Genomic DNA, 15,588 nt, shown 5'->3' on the forward strand with positions numbered 1-15,588 from the left:
CCCAGAGCATTACTGAATACCTGGGTTAATAGTCCAGCGATAACACCACGAGGCCATTGAGCCCCCTATTTATTTTATCACGATGATGGTGTTTCCTCTTTGTTAAGCTGCAAATGGGTATTTCCAATTTTTAAAATTTATATTATTCGTTCTAAGTTAGTCTTTATTCTTGGGCTGTGTGCATTGCCAGCTGGGTCAGCATTCATTGCCCATCCCTAACTTCCCTTGAGAAGGTGATGGTGAGCTGTGCTTTTGAATTACTGCAGTCCACGTGGTGTAGGTACACCCACAACACTGTTAGTTTTAATGTTTATTATTGTCACAAGTCGGCTCACATTAACACTGCAATGAAGCTACTGTAAAAATCCCCTAGTCACCACAATCTGGTGCCTGTTTGGTTACAGGGGGAGAATTTAGCATGGCCAATGCACCTAACCAGTACGTCTTTCAGACTGTGGGAAGAAACTGGAGCACCCAGAGGAAACCCACGCAGACACAGGAAGAATGTGCAGACTTTGCACAGACAGTGATCCAAGCCAGGAATCGAACCCGGGTCCCTGATGCTGTGAGGCAACAGTGCTAAGCACTGTGCCAGGATTTTGACCCAGCAACAGTGAAGGAACAGCGATATATTTCTAAGTCAGGGTGGTGAGTGGCTTGGAGGGGAACTTGAAGGCACATCTGTTGCCCTTGTCCTTCTAGATGGTAGAGGTCACACACTTGGAAGGTGCTCTCAAAGGAGCCTTGGCAGGTTACTGCAGAGCATCTTGTCAACAGCACAAATGCCGGTCAACTTCCTACAATCTCATTCCATTAATTGCTACCTTTAACTCATCCTTTTGCAAAACCATTAAATAGTGGAACAGTGGAAGATGTACAAGATGGTTGGATTGGCCTTGCTAAATTCTCCCTCAGTGTACCTGAACAGGCACCAGAGTGTGGTAACTAGGGGATTAGCATAGTAACTTCACTACAGTATGAATGTGAGCCTACTTGTAACTAATAAATAAACTTTTACATTAAACTCTTAAACAACCTTCAATCATTCCTTCCTTCTACAATCCTGAGGCTTTTACAAACCCTGAAGCACATAATCACTGTTTCCTATCTTTTCTCATCCCTTTTTAGTCTCAGTGGAGTAAATGTCTTTCACAATAATTCACTTCTCTTTTTGAAGAAATGCAGCAGGCTCTGGACTTGACGTGGGGGTGGTTTTACACGTTCGGTTTTCTGACGGGGAGCCTGGTATATCGGGACCACACATGGAGAAATCACAGGCCACTAGTCGCGCCTTCCTGTTCATTAAAATTAGTGCCTGGGACATCAAGGGCATCGCGCCACCAACTCCTGAGATGGGTTGGCACCCCATGTAGTTCTTTGTCGACGGCGAGGTTCGATCAACAAACCTGCCGGTTTTCAATTTTAACAGCTCTCATTGGTGAAGTTACGGCTTGCTGTGTTTCATTTAAGGGGTTAAAAAGAATTTACAAGGCAATGCATGATCCCAAAGAAGCACAGTGCGGATTAAATAAAAGAAAGGGGAAAAAAATCCATTGATAATTGGCCAAAGTCCAGATTTAAATGTTTTTTTTCTCCAACCATCCATTTTAAAATGATGGCACAAAAACTCAAGCCCTACTTAGCAGTCTATCTATGTCAACAGGTGATGCGAAAAAAAGGGTGACACAGCATGCAACGATTTATGACTGATAACTGAGGTAATTAGGAATAATGGTGTAATCACAATAAACATCAAATCCATTTAACACAAACTGAATCCATTCCTGCTTTGCCATTCATTAGAGGTGCAACATCTTCCTGATCGCATTCTCCAGCCAAATTATTCCAACCAAACATCTGTCTGTCTGAGCTTTCTTTCAGTGTTAACTGGTGCCACACCAAAGCAATTATTTGCCTGCTGAAATTATCTCTCAGCTGAATCTGAGGCTGGTGCCAGCTCAGGAGTGTTGCTCTGGACACTTCTTGGACTCGTCCTTCGTATATTTACTATGGACGGGCACAGTGGGTTAGCACTGCTGCCTCACAGCGCCAAGGACCCAGGTTCGATTCCTGGCCTGGGTCACTGCCTGTGCAGAGTCTGCACATTCTCCCCGTGTCTACGTGGGTTTCCTCCGGATGCTCCAGTTTCCTCTCGCAGTCCAGCCTGTTAGGTGCATTGGCCGTGCTAAATTCTCCCTCAATGTACCCTAACAGGGGCCGAAGTGTGCTGAATAGGGGATTTTCACAGTAACTTCATTGCGGTGTTAATATAAGCCTACTTGTGACACGAATAAATACATGTTATAGGACAGATATCTATAAAATGAATTCCCACCTTGGCCATGCCTTTCACGACTAAGGGATCCCAAAAGTGTTTTAAAGATAATTTAAGTTTTTTTTAAGTGTACTCAGTGTTGTACTGTAGGAAATGCAGAAGCCAATTTTTCCATGAACAAGCTTCCACGTATTGTTATGTGTTGATGACTATGTTTGAGTGATGTTGGTTAAAGCTTACGTATTGGCTGGGAATGGAGGGATACAAACGAATGGTCTAGTTGGACGAATGAGCGGCGCAGGCTTGGAGGGCCAAAGGGCCTGTTTCCTGTGCTGTATTGTTCTTTGTTACCTTTTGTTTGTTACAAGACCTTCCCTACTCTTTAAATAGTGATGTAGGCCTGCCACCCTGGTGGATTTTGAGACAGAGCGGGAATGTGAAATTGTATGGATAGGATTCCCCCCGCGAGCCCGCCCACCCCCGACCTGGATATGGTGTAACAGTGGGGGGAGGCAGGGCCTCAGATGGAAAGCCCATCCTTGCTCCTAAGTGGCTACTAAATAGCCATTTAAGGGCCTTTTCAGGTGGTCGGGTGCCAGATGGCTGAGGGTGGGAAGTAGAATAAAATCACTGACCTTGATTTTGGGCGCGAAGGTGGGGTTTCCATCAGTAGCCCATCCCCCCTTCTCGCTGTGAACGCCCTCCCTTCATGGGCTGGACCCCTTCAAACCTCCCTCCCCTCCCCAATGGGGTCGAGCCCCCACCATCCAAAGAATTCAGGCAACAGAATCTTTTACAAGGTTCATGGGACCTCAGGTTAACATCTCCTCCTAAGGATAGCATTTTGGCATACAGCACTCCCTCAGTGCTGCACTAAAAATGTCAGCTTCATTATTTATTGGCAACAAGTAGGCTTACATTAACACTACAATTAAATTACTGTGAAAATCCCCGAGCTGCCACGCTCAGGCACCTGTTCAGGTACGCTGTGGGAGAATGGCCAATGCACTTAACCAGCACATTTTTCAGACTGTGGGAGGAAACCAGAGCATCTGCAGGAAACCCACGCAGACATGGGGGGAATGTGCAGGCTCCGCACAGACAGTGGCTCAAGTCAGGAATCGAACCTGGGTCCCATTAAGTCCTCAAGTCTCTAGAGTGGCCCTAAAGTGTAGTAACAGGTAAATCTAAGTTCTCTGTTAATACCCACATGCTGGCATTGGATACACTACAGCTGTAGGAGCATTAATTGGCTCTACAGAACACTTGGAGTTGACAATGCAAAACATTTAACTGACCCCTTCACATGCTTTGAGTTAAAAAATATAAAGACAAGTTCTTCATGGATGTCAAACATCCAACAACTCCAGTGATGCTTGAAATTCTAATTTGTGTATCTGGATTACACCTCAAAAACGTAATAGTGATGGCTTTGAAGGCACCACGTTCTGTTAAAAATGCCAGGTTGGGGTGGGGGGGGGGCGCTGCAGGTGGCGTGCTGTGCAGTTGAGAGGCCAGCATGGTGTCACAGCGGTTAGCACTGCTGCCTCACAGCGCCAGGGGACCCGGGTTCAATTCCGGCCTCAGGTCACTGTCTGTGTGGAGTCTGCACGTTCTCCCCGTATCTGCGTGGGTTTCCTCCGGGTGCTCTGATTTCCGCCCACAGTCCAAAGATGTGCGGGTTAGATAAATTGGCCATGCTAAGTTGACCCAAGTGTCAGGGGGGTAAGCAGGGTATACATATGGGGTTGTAGGGATAGGGCCTGGGTGGGATTGTGGTCGGTGCAGGCTCAATGGGCCAAAGGCCGCTTTCTGCACCGTGGAGGTTCTATGATGCTATGAGTAGACAACCGCGATAACCATATTGGAGAGTGTCACTGCAGCATCTTTCTGAAGTTCTGTTCAATTCAAGTGAAGTCAGAAATTGCTTCCTAAACTGATTGAGACATTAACACAGCTGGAAACATCTGAAACACCAACCAAGCAAACGACAACAGGGGACTGCTCAGATACTCTCCACGATGGCACTGGGGAAATTGGAGCAGACTGCTCTGAAACTGCTCGAATTCAGCAATCATTAAAATCACTTATTTCCTTCCAGCTTATGACACAGGGTCCCACAATGAAACAGTAAAGTCTGTGGTGCCTGAATTCAATTCACTGGCAGCTGCGTAGAATAGCTAAGGACTGGAATATTGGGACGATGAGCAGATCCCTGGGAAAAGGGAGGGTGTCAGCTGGCACTTCCGGAGTGCTCCCTCGGAGGGGTGAAGCTGCTCTGGAGCAGTGTGAAGGAACTGCAGACTTGCAAAAAAAAAGAATACCGATGAGGAAAAGAACGAGTGTCTGGGCGGCACAGCAGCTCAATAGTTAGCACTGCTGCCTCACAGCGGCCAGGGACCACGTTCGAATCCAGCCTCGGGTCACTGTCTGGGTGGAGTTTGCACATTCTCCCTGTGTCTGTGTGGGTTTGCTCCGGTTTCCTCCCACAGCCCGAAAGACGGGTGGGTTAGGTTGATTGGCCATGATAAATTAACCCTTAGTATAAGAGGATTATCCAGGTAAACATGTGGGGTTATGGAAATAGGGCCTGGATGGGATTGAGGTCGGTGTAGCCTTAATGGGCCGAATGGCCTCCTTCTGTACTGTAGGGATTCTGTGATTCTAATCTATGAGCACAATCACACACACACACCTCAGTCCCCAGACACATCTGTGAATCTTATTTGAGCCCTCACCTTTCATCCCACCATGGATCAAGGGTCGCAGCCAAAGCAGGAACTGGCCTGCCCGCCAACTGTGACGGCAGATGGGCCACGTAAAATCCCACGCAACTGCTGTTTCATTCAACTGCTGTTTGTTGCCCACTACTAATTGCCCCTTGAGAAGGTGATGGTGAGCTGCTTTCTTGAACTGCAGAAGTCCCAAAGGTGTAGGTACACCCTCAGTGCTGTTAGGGAGGAAGTTCCAGGATTTTTGAACTAGTGACAGTGAAGGAACGGAGATACAATCCCAAGTCAGGATGGTATGGGACTTCAAGGAAAACCTCCAGGTGGTGGTGATCCCATGTGTCTGTTGCCCTGTTTTAGTTAAGTCTGGTGTTGTGAGACTTCTTACTGTGTCACAAGTAGGCTTACATTAACATTGCAACAAAGTTACTGTGAAAATCCCCTAGTCGCCACACTCTGGCACCTGTTCGGGTACACCGAGGGAAAATTTAGCATGGCCAATGCACTTAATCGGCGCTGTGGTGGGAAACCGGGGCATCCAGAGGAAACCCACGCAGACATGAGGAGAATGTGCAGACTCCACACAGACAGTGATCCAAGTTAGGAATCGAATCTGGGCACCTGGTATTGTGAGGCAGCGGTGCTAAACCCCCACTCCAGGGGCCGATGAGCAAATTTTGAAAAGGTACAGTTTGGTGTAACGTTGAACATGGATTTCAATAAAATAATGAAGTTTGAAGGTAAGAAACAGCTTTATGTGTTTGCAGCGGGTTGCATTGGGCTGAATGACCAGTTAATGGGGAACATTCCCAATTCCACTAACAGTAATGTGTAGACTATTCATTTAGGCGTGTGGGACCTTTTTGCTTGTAAGTAACAAGATGCCTCAGTGTTAGCACTTTTGTCAGGCGCCTCTGGGGTCAAACCCCATTCCACGATCCAAGCAACCGCTTCAGATCAGCAATGCAGGGGGAGCATTGTCAGACACGCTGTTCATCATATGTGATGCAAAATCAGGCTAATAGCGTTATCCTCTACTGTCAACATCATGGGGGCTACCAGAGACTGAACTGGACTCGCCATGTAAGGACTCGCTATGAAAGCAGGTCAAAGGCTAGGATTCCTGCATCCAGTAACCCACTTCCAGACTCCTCAAAGCTTGCCCACCATCTACAAGGCACAAATCAGATGGAATACTCTCCACCTGTTTGGTTATGTTGATTGGCCGTGCTAAAAATTACCCTTAGCGTCCTGAGATGTGTAGGTTAGAGGGATTAGTGGGTAAATATGTAGGGATATGGGGATGGGGCCTGCGTGGTATTGTGGTCGGCGCAGACTCAATGGGCCGAATGGCCGCTTTCTGTACTGTAGGTTTCTATGATTTCTATCTGGATGTATGTGTCTCTAAGAAGCTCAAAACCATCCAGGACAGGGCAGCCCACTTGACTGGCACCCCTTCCATCAACACTGACTCCCCCCACTACTGATGGCACAATGGCAGCAATGTGTACCATCTACAAGATGCACTGCAAGAACTCACCAAGGCTCCGCAGGCAGCACCTTCCAAACCCACGACTGCTACCATCTAGAACAGATTTGTCTAACATGTGGCCTACTGGGCCTCTGTATCCAGCCCACGACCCCTGTCCAAATTGTCAGTGAGTAAAATTTGATGATTATTTTTCTAAGGAGGGCCCCTCCAATCGCACGCTGTTTCTCTCCCCCATCTGCTGTTGCTAGGTTGACGAGTGAGCCAATTAGCAGCAACTGTGGGAGAGCACCAGTCTCTTATTGGAGGAGCAGCTCTCTTCACCCAAAGGCTTGGAAAGATGGAGCAATGGCAGTGGTGAATCTGATGGAAAGGCAGGGAGGTTTTCAGGGTGGGGTGGGGTTGTGGGGGAGCAGAGGGATAGTGGCTGCCAGGGGCAACAGGGTTGGACGGTGTGGAGATTGGGCAGGGGGAATGAGCGATGTGTGTGTGTGTGTGCGTGTGTGTGTATATGTGTGTGTGTCTGTGTGCGTGTGTGTGCACGCGTGTGTGTGTGCGTGTGTGTGTGTGTGGAGTCTGCACGTTCTCCCCATATCTGCACGGGTTGCCTCCGGGTGCTCCGGTTTCCTCCCACATTCTGAAAGACGTGCTGGTTAGGGTGCATTCACCCGAGCAGGCGCCGGACTGTGGCGACTAGGGGAACGTCACAGTAACTTCGTTGCAGTGTTAATGTAAGCCTAGCTTGCGACTAATAAATAAACTTTTAACTTTTAAAAGCGAGAGCAAACAAGAGAACTCCACTGCAGTCATGTCCCTAATGAGAGCAAGCACACCTCGGAAGCAGGTCACTGATTATGGAACACCTCAGGATATCCCGAGGATGTGAAAGAAGCTGTTTAAATGCAAATCTTTTCTTCATTAGATCAGGCTATTGTAGCTTAAACCAAATCAATTTGGGCCCAATCGCTCTAATTTAGATTGATTTAAAGTTTTGATTTAGTTCCTAGTCTACAGCAGCGTGGTAATTACCCTAAGAAGGGCCTGAATGGCAATACGGCAGATGAATACTGGTCTTCAATATTATTTTAATATAGCCCATATCTCATCAATTCCCATTGAATTTCCCTGTAACCATAAAACTACTCAGATGTAAAAGTGTAATTAGCCTGTAATGAGTATAATGAAACACTCGCACCGTCGCCAATCACTCTCTTACCTGGAAAGAAACTGGCCTGATGTTATATTCATATCTTCCCAGTGCATACAGTTTGTTATACTTGGGACGAGGGCCAGCTCAGGCCTCACGTAGGTTGCAGTGGCCACAGCTCTGGCGATCAGCTCCACGGCATCCTGCACGTAACTATGGAAGGCCGGCTGTGCCGTTTTCCCGTGGGCCAACAGGCCCATGGGCAAGCCATCGGCTCTCAATTCCTCCACGTTCTGGGAGTCCCCCAGAATCCAGTGGTGCTCCGGCAGCATTAACCCGTAGCTGGCTGCCAGCTGGAAGATCTTCCGGAAGTGCTCGATGTCGCAGCCAAAGGTGACGATGGACAAGGACGCCTCTTTGACCGTCTCCAGGTACTCCTGCAGGTAGTTCAGGAAGTTGGCGTCGTCACTGTCCGAAGCAATGTTGAAAATGGTTCCCAGGTGAAACTTGGAGTTGTTGTACAGGAGGCTGAGGAAACTGGTCACGTTCCATTCTTGGCACAAGACCAGGCTGACATCATACCAGCTGTTCATCGTCAGGAGGAAGATGAGTATGTCTGCGTGGGTGGGATGAGAGGTCTCGAGGCTCATCTGGAGATGGAGGGGATTCTGCATCAAGAGCAACAACAACAACAAAAAAAATGAACGGATCAGTGCAAAATAAATCCTGAACAGAATAATACTCAACTTCAGGGATGTGGGCCAGAATTCTCCACTGCCAGTGACAATGGAGAGTTTGGCCAAAACTTGGCCATTTGGCCAAATCTCCGTTTGTAGCAGCGGGACTGGAGAATCCCAGCCACGGGCAAAGTCGGTGAATCCCAGGCACAGTCAAGGTCAGAGAATCCCAGCCGCAGGCTAGATTTTCTAAGGAACCAGCCACTCGCACGCACATTGCAGTATTTGATCAGCTGGTCTTTCAAATGTCACCTCATTCTGTCGGCACTCCTCACCAATAGTTGTACACGAGACATGCACAACTGTCAGAACCTTTATCGAGTTGTCCATCGGGGTGTGAATCCAAGGTCACCAACAAGCTTTAATAGGCAAGAGACCAAAGGCAGGGGAGAAGTCAAAATCGATAGACAGTAAGGTGATCTTACTCATTCCGACATCAAACACCTTTCAGGGATAAAGCGCGTACTTCTGATACAGGGAGAAACTGTCAAGAAAGTTTAATTCTTTTATTTAACAATACAAGAATGCCAAAGTAATTTCATCCAGTTGATAATTGAGAGTCACTTACCAATGACATTTGTTTTACCTTGGAAGTACAATAAATTTTGTTTTACGAGGCCATCAAAAAAGGTTTTTCTTGGCCAGAGCAGCGATCATTCATTCACCAATTGGTTTTCCCATCACTTACTGAACAGAGAGGAAAACCTGGGACATTTGGTATACTGGAAGGATCTACAAAATGTACGAAATAATATATTGCAAAAGCAGGATTCAATAAAATATATCAAACAGGATTACAGTCATCAAATTAAATGCAAGGGGGTATCCTGATGTGATTCACCATGCTTCCTCTTCATTGGTCCCTTTCCCTCTCAAACTTGGTTTTTTACATTAGATCCACATCCTGATGAACTACTCAATCAAGGTTCTGACACAACAACAGAAAATGCTGGAATAATCTCAGCAGGTCTGACAGCATTTGTGAAGAGAGAATAGAGCCAACATTTCGAGTCTGCATGACCCTTCGTCAGAGCTCAGAGGTTCTGACAGATGTGCACTCAATCTCTTTTCACAAGCTTTTTAATCAAAAATGACTTTGTGCGTTGACTGGCTGAGCTTAAAAAGACCAAAACACCAACTCTTTAGTGACGTGAAACAGCAGTTTCTAAGATGACTGAACATTTGCATAACTGTACCTCACAACTTCCAAAGCCATTGCAATGGAGTCAACTTGTTAAGAAAACTCATCAGAAACAATTACTTCGAAGGAGTGTGGATGGGCCATCTCCTAAACCATTCACAAGACATCCAGTCAACCATCTGGGTACTGAACTGGATAGGGACCAAGCATTCGGCACAGTCGCCCCAGAAATCAACTTTGGCTGAGAAAAGAATTCACGCAGCCAGAATCTATTCATGTAAACCATGGACCTGGAATACACTAGCCATGACCATGTTTGGGTAACTGCTCAGTCGGAAGGAAAGGGTCATGTGACAAGTCAACTAACTCTTTGGCCGGAATTTTACCATCTTGCTCACCCCAGAATCCAAGCAGGCGAGGCTTGCAGAACGGAATTCGCTATTGGCCTGGGGCGGGATATTGCCTGAGCGAGGCCTTTGTGTCTAAGAAACTGTTTTTCTCCAGGCCAAAGGACGGAATCAGAAGAGATGCCAAAGAAGTATGACCCCCCAAGTGGCCCACTCTTTCTCTCTCTCTCTTCTCTCCTTCTCACCATAACCACATGCAAATTTGAGCCCAATCTTCTATTTGACCATCCACACTCTGCAGGCAGCGTTTTAAGAATGAACTTAGCAGCTGCTGATTCCATATGAGCGGGTATAAATTGTCTGTCGATATACTTAAACTGTCTCAATACCAAACGCTGAGGGACTATCAAACTCTGTCTGAAACCAATCAGGTCATCGGTCAACAAGACCTGCACACTTTATCCTTTACTGGAATTTAACAAGGATGGCTTAACCTATCCTCCCATGCTAACTTAATTATGCGAGTGTGTGTCTGAATCTTGATTGCATGTATGCGTGGAAGTCAGTGCGTTTAAGTACAATAAATACTAATCACTTCTTTTCAAAAAGGTACAGGAAAGCTATGATTGTGTGTGCATGTATGTGTGTGTGCTTGTGCATACATGCCTGCATGTGTGTGTGTGTGCATGCATGCCTGCATATGTGTACCTGTGTGTGCATGCATACCTGCATGTGTGTGTGTGCGCATGCATGCCTGCGTGTGTGCGTGCATGTGTGTGTGCATGATTGCCTGCATGTGTGTGTGCATGTGTGCTTGCAAGTGTGTGTGCATGCCTGCAAGTGTGTGTGTCTTTTATAGTCACAGCATGTAAACAGTTACACACTCACCAAATTTGGTAAGCATATCCTTTCAAACAGAATATTGTGGCCTAACGAATGGGAAAAGATGACTGTGATTTTCCAGTCCCAGAAATTCCTGCCTAAAGTCAATGGACCTTTGTGGCTGGTTTGCCAAATTTTCCATTCCACCCGCAATGATTCCTGCGACAGGCGCGACTGGAAAATCCCTGCCACAGGATCCTACTGAGGTACAGAGAATTACAGTTCCTTTGGTAATTATGGCCGCTCGTGAAGTCTCCTTTGACAGCAGCTCTCAACCTCATGAACTCACCGAGAAGGACAAGGGCAGCAAGCATTTGGGAAGACCATCACCTCCAAGTTCCCCCTCAGATTGCACACTCTCCCAACAGGGAAAGAAATCACCATTTCTTCGCCATTACTAGATCAGAATCCTGGAACTCCCTACCCACCCACCCAGCACCGCTGGAGTAGCTTCAACAGAGAGACTTTAGCTCAGGCAGCTCACCGTGATCTTTGTCCATTCGAGATGGACAATGCTGCCACTGCCAGCAATACTTGCATCCCATCACACGAATGAATAAATAATAGCAGACGCTGTGTCTTTGAAAAGGTCTGAAGTTAGCTGAGTGAATGCTAAAGGAGTAGGAAAATGGTCGAAGCAATGTGCAGTTGATTGCAACAATCACCAGCGTACATGCAAGAAAGAGGGTTCAGTACGCATAAAAGGTCTTCACCAGGGCACGGGAGCGAGACTGCAGGCTGCAAAAACCAAATGGGACCAGCCATCAATTTTGAATCATAGTTTCAAACAATCGCACCAGCTACACAGGCGCCAATATCACTTGCCAATTGTGTGATCATTCACAAAACACTCGAGATACACAGAAGGCATCTGTTCCTCCAGGGAGGAGGTGTAACCAGAGACGTAATCACCAACAACTGCTACTGCCTTCCATATCCCCAGGCACATGATAAATTACCACCGCCAACACTGAAACCTTGAAACTCCGGGGGGGATTCTCACACTTTGCTGATATAACTTCCGACTGGAGGAATGGCTGAAAATTGATCATTTAATCCAGGGCACCTGGCAGAACCTCCGCAAAGTTCCTGGCCCAAATTGCTTTGGAAGAGAAATGATTAGTAAGCAGCCATCCGCTGATCCCTGACTATTGTTTGTAAGTCTTTCCTCCGTTGCATTTGGCTGTTGAAAAAATCAGTGAATTGCTTCACATTAACCTCTGCCTCACAGCGTCAAGGACTAGGGTGTGATTCCTGGCTTCAGTCACTGTCTGTGTGCAGTTTGCACATTCTCCCCGTGTCTGCGTGGGTTTCCTCCGGGTGCTCCGGTTTCCTCCCACAGTCCAAAGATGCGCAGGTGGATTGGTCACGCTAAATTTCTGTAAGCTGACTGTGTGTGTGTGTGTGTGTGTGTCTGTGTGTTTATATGCCCTGTTTGTGATCAGAACTCCCCACTCACCTGACGGAGGGACAGAACCCCGAAAGCTAGTGGTGTCTGCTGCCAAATAAACCTGCTGGGCTTTAACCTAGTGTCGTGAGACTTCTTACTGCGTTTACCCCAGTCCAACGCCGGCATCCCCACACCAGGCTAAATTGCCCCAGAGTGCCACAGGATGGGTAGGTTAGGGGGGCCATCAGCAGGGTGAATGTGTGGGGTCACAGGGATAGGGCAAGGGAAGAGGGCCTGGTTAAGACGCTCTGTCCGGTGCAGACCCGGTTGGGATGAACGGCCTCCGTCTGCACGGTACGGATTCTATGATTCGTACATTTAAATGAATTTCCTTGCTGTATCGTTTCCCCCGCCCCCCCCCCGGCTTTAGGGAAACCCGCTCCCCGCCCCCACCCACCCCTCCTCCCCCCCCACCCCCCCACCACCCCCCATCCCTCACCACACGTCAGTGGGATTCACAAAAACAGAAACCCAAGCGAAGGGAGCCCGCTGGGGAAGACCAGGTAAGTACAGCCCCTGTGGGGAGGGTGAACACGGCCAGGCATCACCCTGGCACCATCCACTGGCACTGCCTCCGGCAAACCGCATGCCGGTTTTCCCACCTCAGGCAGCACTCTGCGCGAGAAAGAGGAGATTCCACCCACGATAACATAAACCTCCATGTCGGCAGGGCAGCAGGGTGCGGGGATTGGAGAAATTTCAACTGGAGTCTTAAAAGACCATTGTCCTCCCAGTGATGTGACAAACACATTACCTCCCTAGTTGACAGGGAATGAGTTAGGATACCTCTGTCAGCGCACTGCAGTTCTTAAAAATCTTTATAAGCCACCAGGACCAACTAATTTCAATAATTCTAATGGCCATTCCTGTTCCTGTGTTCTGACGGTAAGAAGTCTGACAACACCAGGTTTAAGTCCAACCGATTTATTTGATAGTAAACTCACAAGCTTTTGAGGTTCCCCTCTCGGTCAGGTGAATGGAAAACAACAATTTGCATTTAGATAGCGCCTCTAACATCGCAAGAGACTCTGAGCATTTTGCAGGCGAGGTGATCAGACAAAATTGAACACTGGGCTACATAAAGAGATTTTAGGACTCGGTCAAAAGAGGTAGGCTTCAGAGAGTGACGTAAAGGGGAAAAGAGAGACAGAGAGATGTGGAAGGTGGCGCGGCGATGGTGGGGGGGGGGTTTGTTTTCCACTTCTACCTTGGGACGGACAATTTGATGGACTGTTGAAAAGTGGCTGCACGGTGGCACAGTGGTTCGCACTGCTGCCTCTCAGTGCCAGGGACCTGGGTTCAATTCCCGACTTGGGTCACTAGCTGTGTGGGGTTTGCACGCTCTCCCCGTATCTGCGTGGGTTCCCTCCGGGTGCTCCGGCTTTCTCCCACAGTCCGAAAGACATGCTGGTTAGGTGCATTGGCCATGCTAAGTTCTCCCTCAGTGTACCCGAACAGGCGCCAGAGTGTGGCGACCAGGGGATTTTCACAGCAACTCCTTTGCAATGAGAACGTAAGCCTATTTGTGACACTAATAAACAAATGGACTTTAAACTTTCGGTCCATTGACCTCGGATGGGACCGGAAAATCTCGCGCCGGGAGGTTTGGGGAGGAAACTCCGAGGCCTCGGACGTAGGTTGCTGAAGGCGCCAATGATGCAGTGATTAATATCAGGGACGCGGCAGAACTGCAGGTATGCAGAGATCTCGCAGAGTTATAAGGCAGGAGGTTCCAAAGTAGCTGATAACTTTGCACTGAAGCAGGCTGTTAATAGCTGCTTCACAAATTGATCCTGCCCGGAAAGCATCCCAAGGCACGCCGGTATCTCATTTAAAATGCACAAATTGCCCTGTGCAGGGGAAACGAGAATAGAATCAAATCCAGCCACCCATAGCAATGATGTTCCAATTATTAGTCAATGAGCTTTTCATTTGGTGATACGATTAGTAACAAAATCCATCGACCTGAACCCAGCCTTCTGCAGCTGGCGGGTCAGATTTTTCTCAGTGTGCTGTGGACGCAGTCACAGAATCGCAGCTTACTGGACATCTGTTGGCAACAATAAACAAACATTCTCAAAACAGAATTAATGGCTCCTAGTGAGAATCCAACCCACAAGGATTATTAATCGCGGTTTCCGATTTTCGCTAGCCCTTGCCAACAACAGTCAGGTTCACAAACACAACATACGTGGCCCTGATTTACATATATTACACTACATTTCCATATAATTAAAGGCCCCCCCCCCCCCTCTAGATATAAAGCCTCATTCACCTGATGAATTCCCCTTGTCTGTGCCAGGGGACACGGTGGACAGAGTACCCTTTGTCATCCAGTACTTCCCCAGAGCGGAGAAGCTTCGACATCTCCTCCGGAGCCTTCAACATCTCATTGATGAAGACAAACATCTCGCCAAGACCATCCCCACACCCCCACTTCTTGACTTCAAACAACCGCACAACCTCAAACAGGCCACTGTCCGCAGCAAACTACCCAGCCTTCAGGAGAACAGTGACCATGACTCCACACAACCTTGCCACAGCAACCTCTGCAAGATGTGCCGGATCATCGACGCAGATGCCATCATCTCACGTGAGAACACCATCCACCAGGTACATGGTACATACTCTCGCAACTCAGCCCATGTTGTCTAACTGATATGCTACAGGAAAAGGATGTCCGAGGCATGGTACACTGGGGAGACCACGCAGACGCCGCAACAACGGATGAATGAACACCGTTCGACAGTCACCAGGCAACAGTGTTCTCTTCCTGTTGGGGAACACTTCAGCGGTCACAGGCATTCGGCCTCTGATCTTCGGGTAAGTGTTCTCCAAGGCGGCCTTCACGACACACAACAGCGCAGAGTCACTGAGCAAAGACTGATAGCCAAGTTCCACACATGAGGATGGCCTCAACTAGGATCTTGGGTTCACGTCGTACTATCTGTAACCCCCACAACTTGCCTGGACTTGCAAAATCTCACTAACTTTCCTGTCTGGAAACAAAACACATCTCTTTAACCTGTGCTTAATGCTCTCTCCACTCGCATTGTCTGTACCTTTAAGATTTCATTAGCTGTAAAGACTCACATTCCAAACATTATTCATGTAAGTTGAGTTTGTGTCTTTATGTACCCTGTTTGTGATCAGAACTCCCACCCACCTGACAAAGGAACAGCCAGTTCCGAAAGCTAGTGGTGTTTGCTACAAATATACCTGTTGGACTTTAATCTGGTGTTGTGAGACTTCTTACTGTGCTGACCTGTGCCAAGGATGGACTGCAGTGGAAGCTCATGGGGGAGCCGGGAGGGGGGAGATTCATTCATATGTGGTGATGTGCAGGGGCAGACCTGGGGATGCCGGCAATGGGGAGGTGGTGGGAGAAACG

At 47.8% G+C, this 15,588-nt stretch overlaps 1 protein-coding gene across 1 annotated transcript in view; it reads right to left on the reverse strand.

Moving 5' to 3' along the window:
* The window catches only part of grin3a (glutamate receptor, ionotropic, N-methyl-D-aspartate 3A), a 148,824-nt gene that overhangs the window by 71,901 nt on the left and 61,335 nt on the right, over positions 1–15,588 (reverse strand). The window contains exon 2 of the mRNA XM_080188457.1: positions 7,710–8,308. Coding sequence (XP_080044583.1) covers positions 7,710–8,308 — 599 coding nt within the window. The remainder of the gene's footprint in view (positions 1–7,709; positions 8,309–15,588) is intronic.

The sequence above is a fragment of the Carcharhinus amblyrhynchos genome, chromosome 5 (assembly GCF_965287045.1).
Source record: "Carcharhinus amblyrhynchos chromosome 5, sCarAmb.v2.hapA, whole genome shotgun sequence".
Classification (NCBI taxonomy): domain Eukaryota; kingdom Metazoa; phylum Chordata; class Chondrichthyes; order Carcharhiniformes; family Carcharhinidae; genus Carcharhinus; species Carcharhinus amblyrhynchos.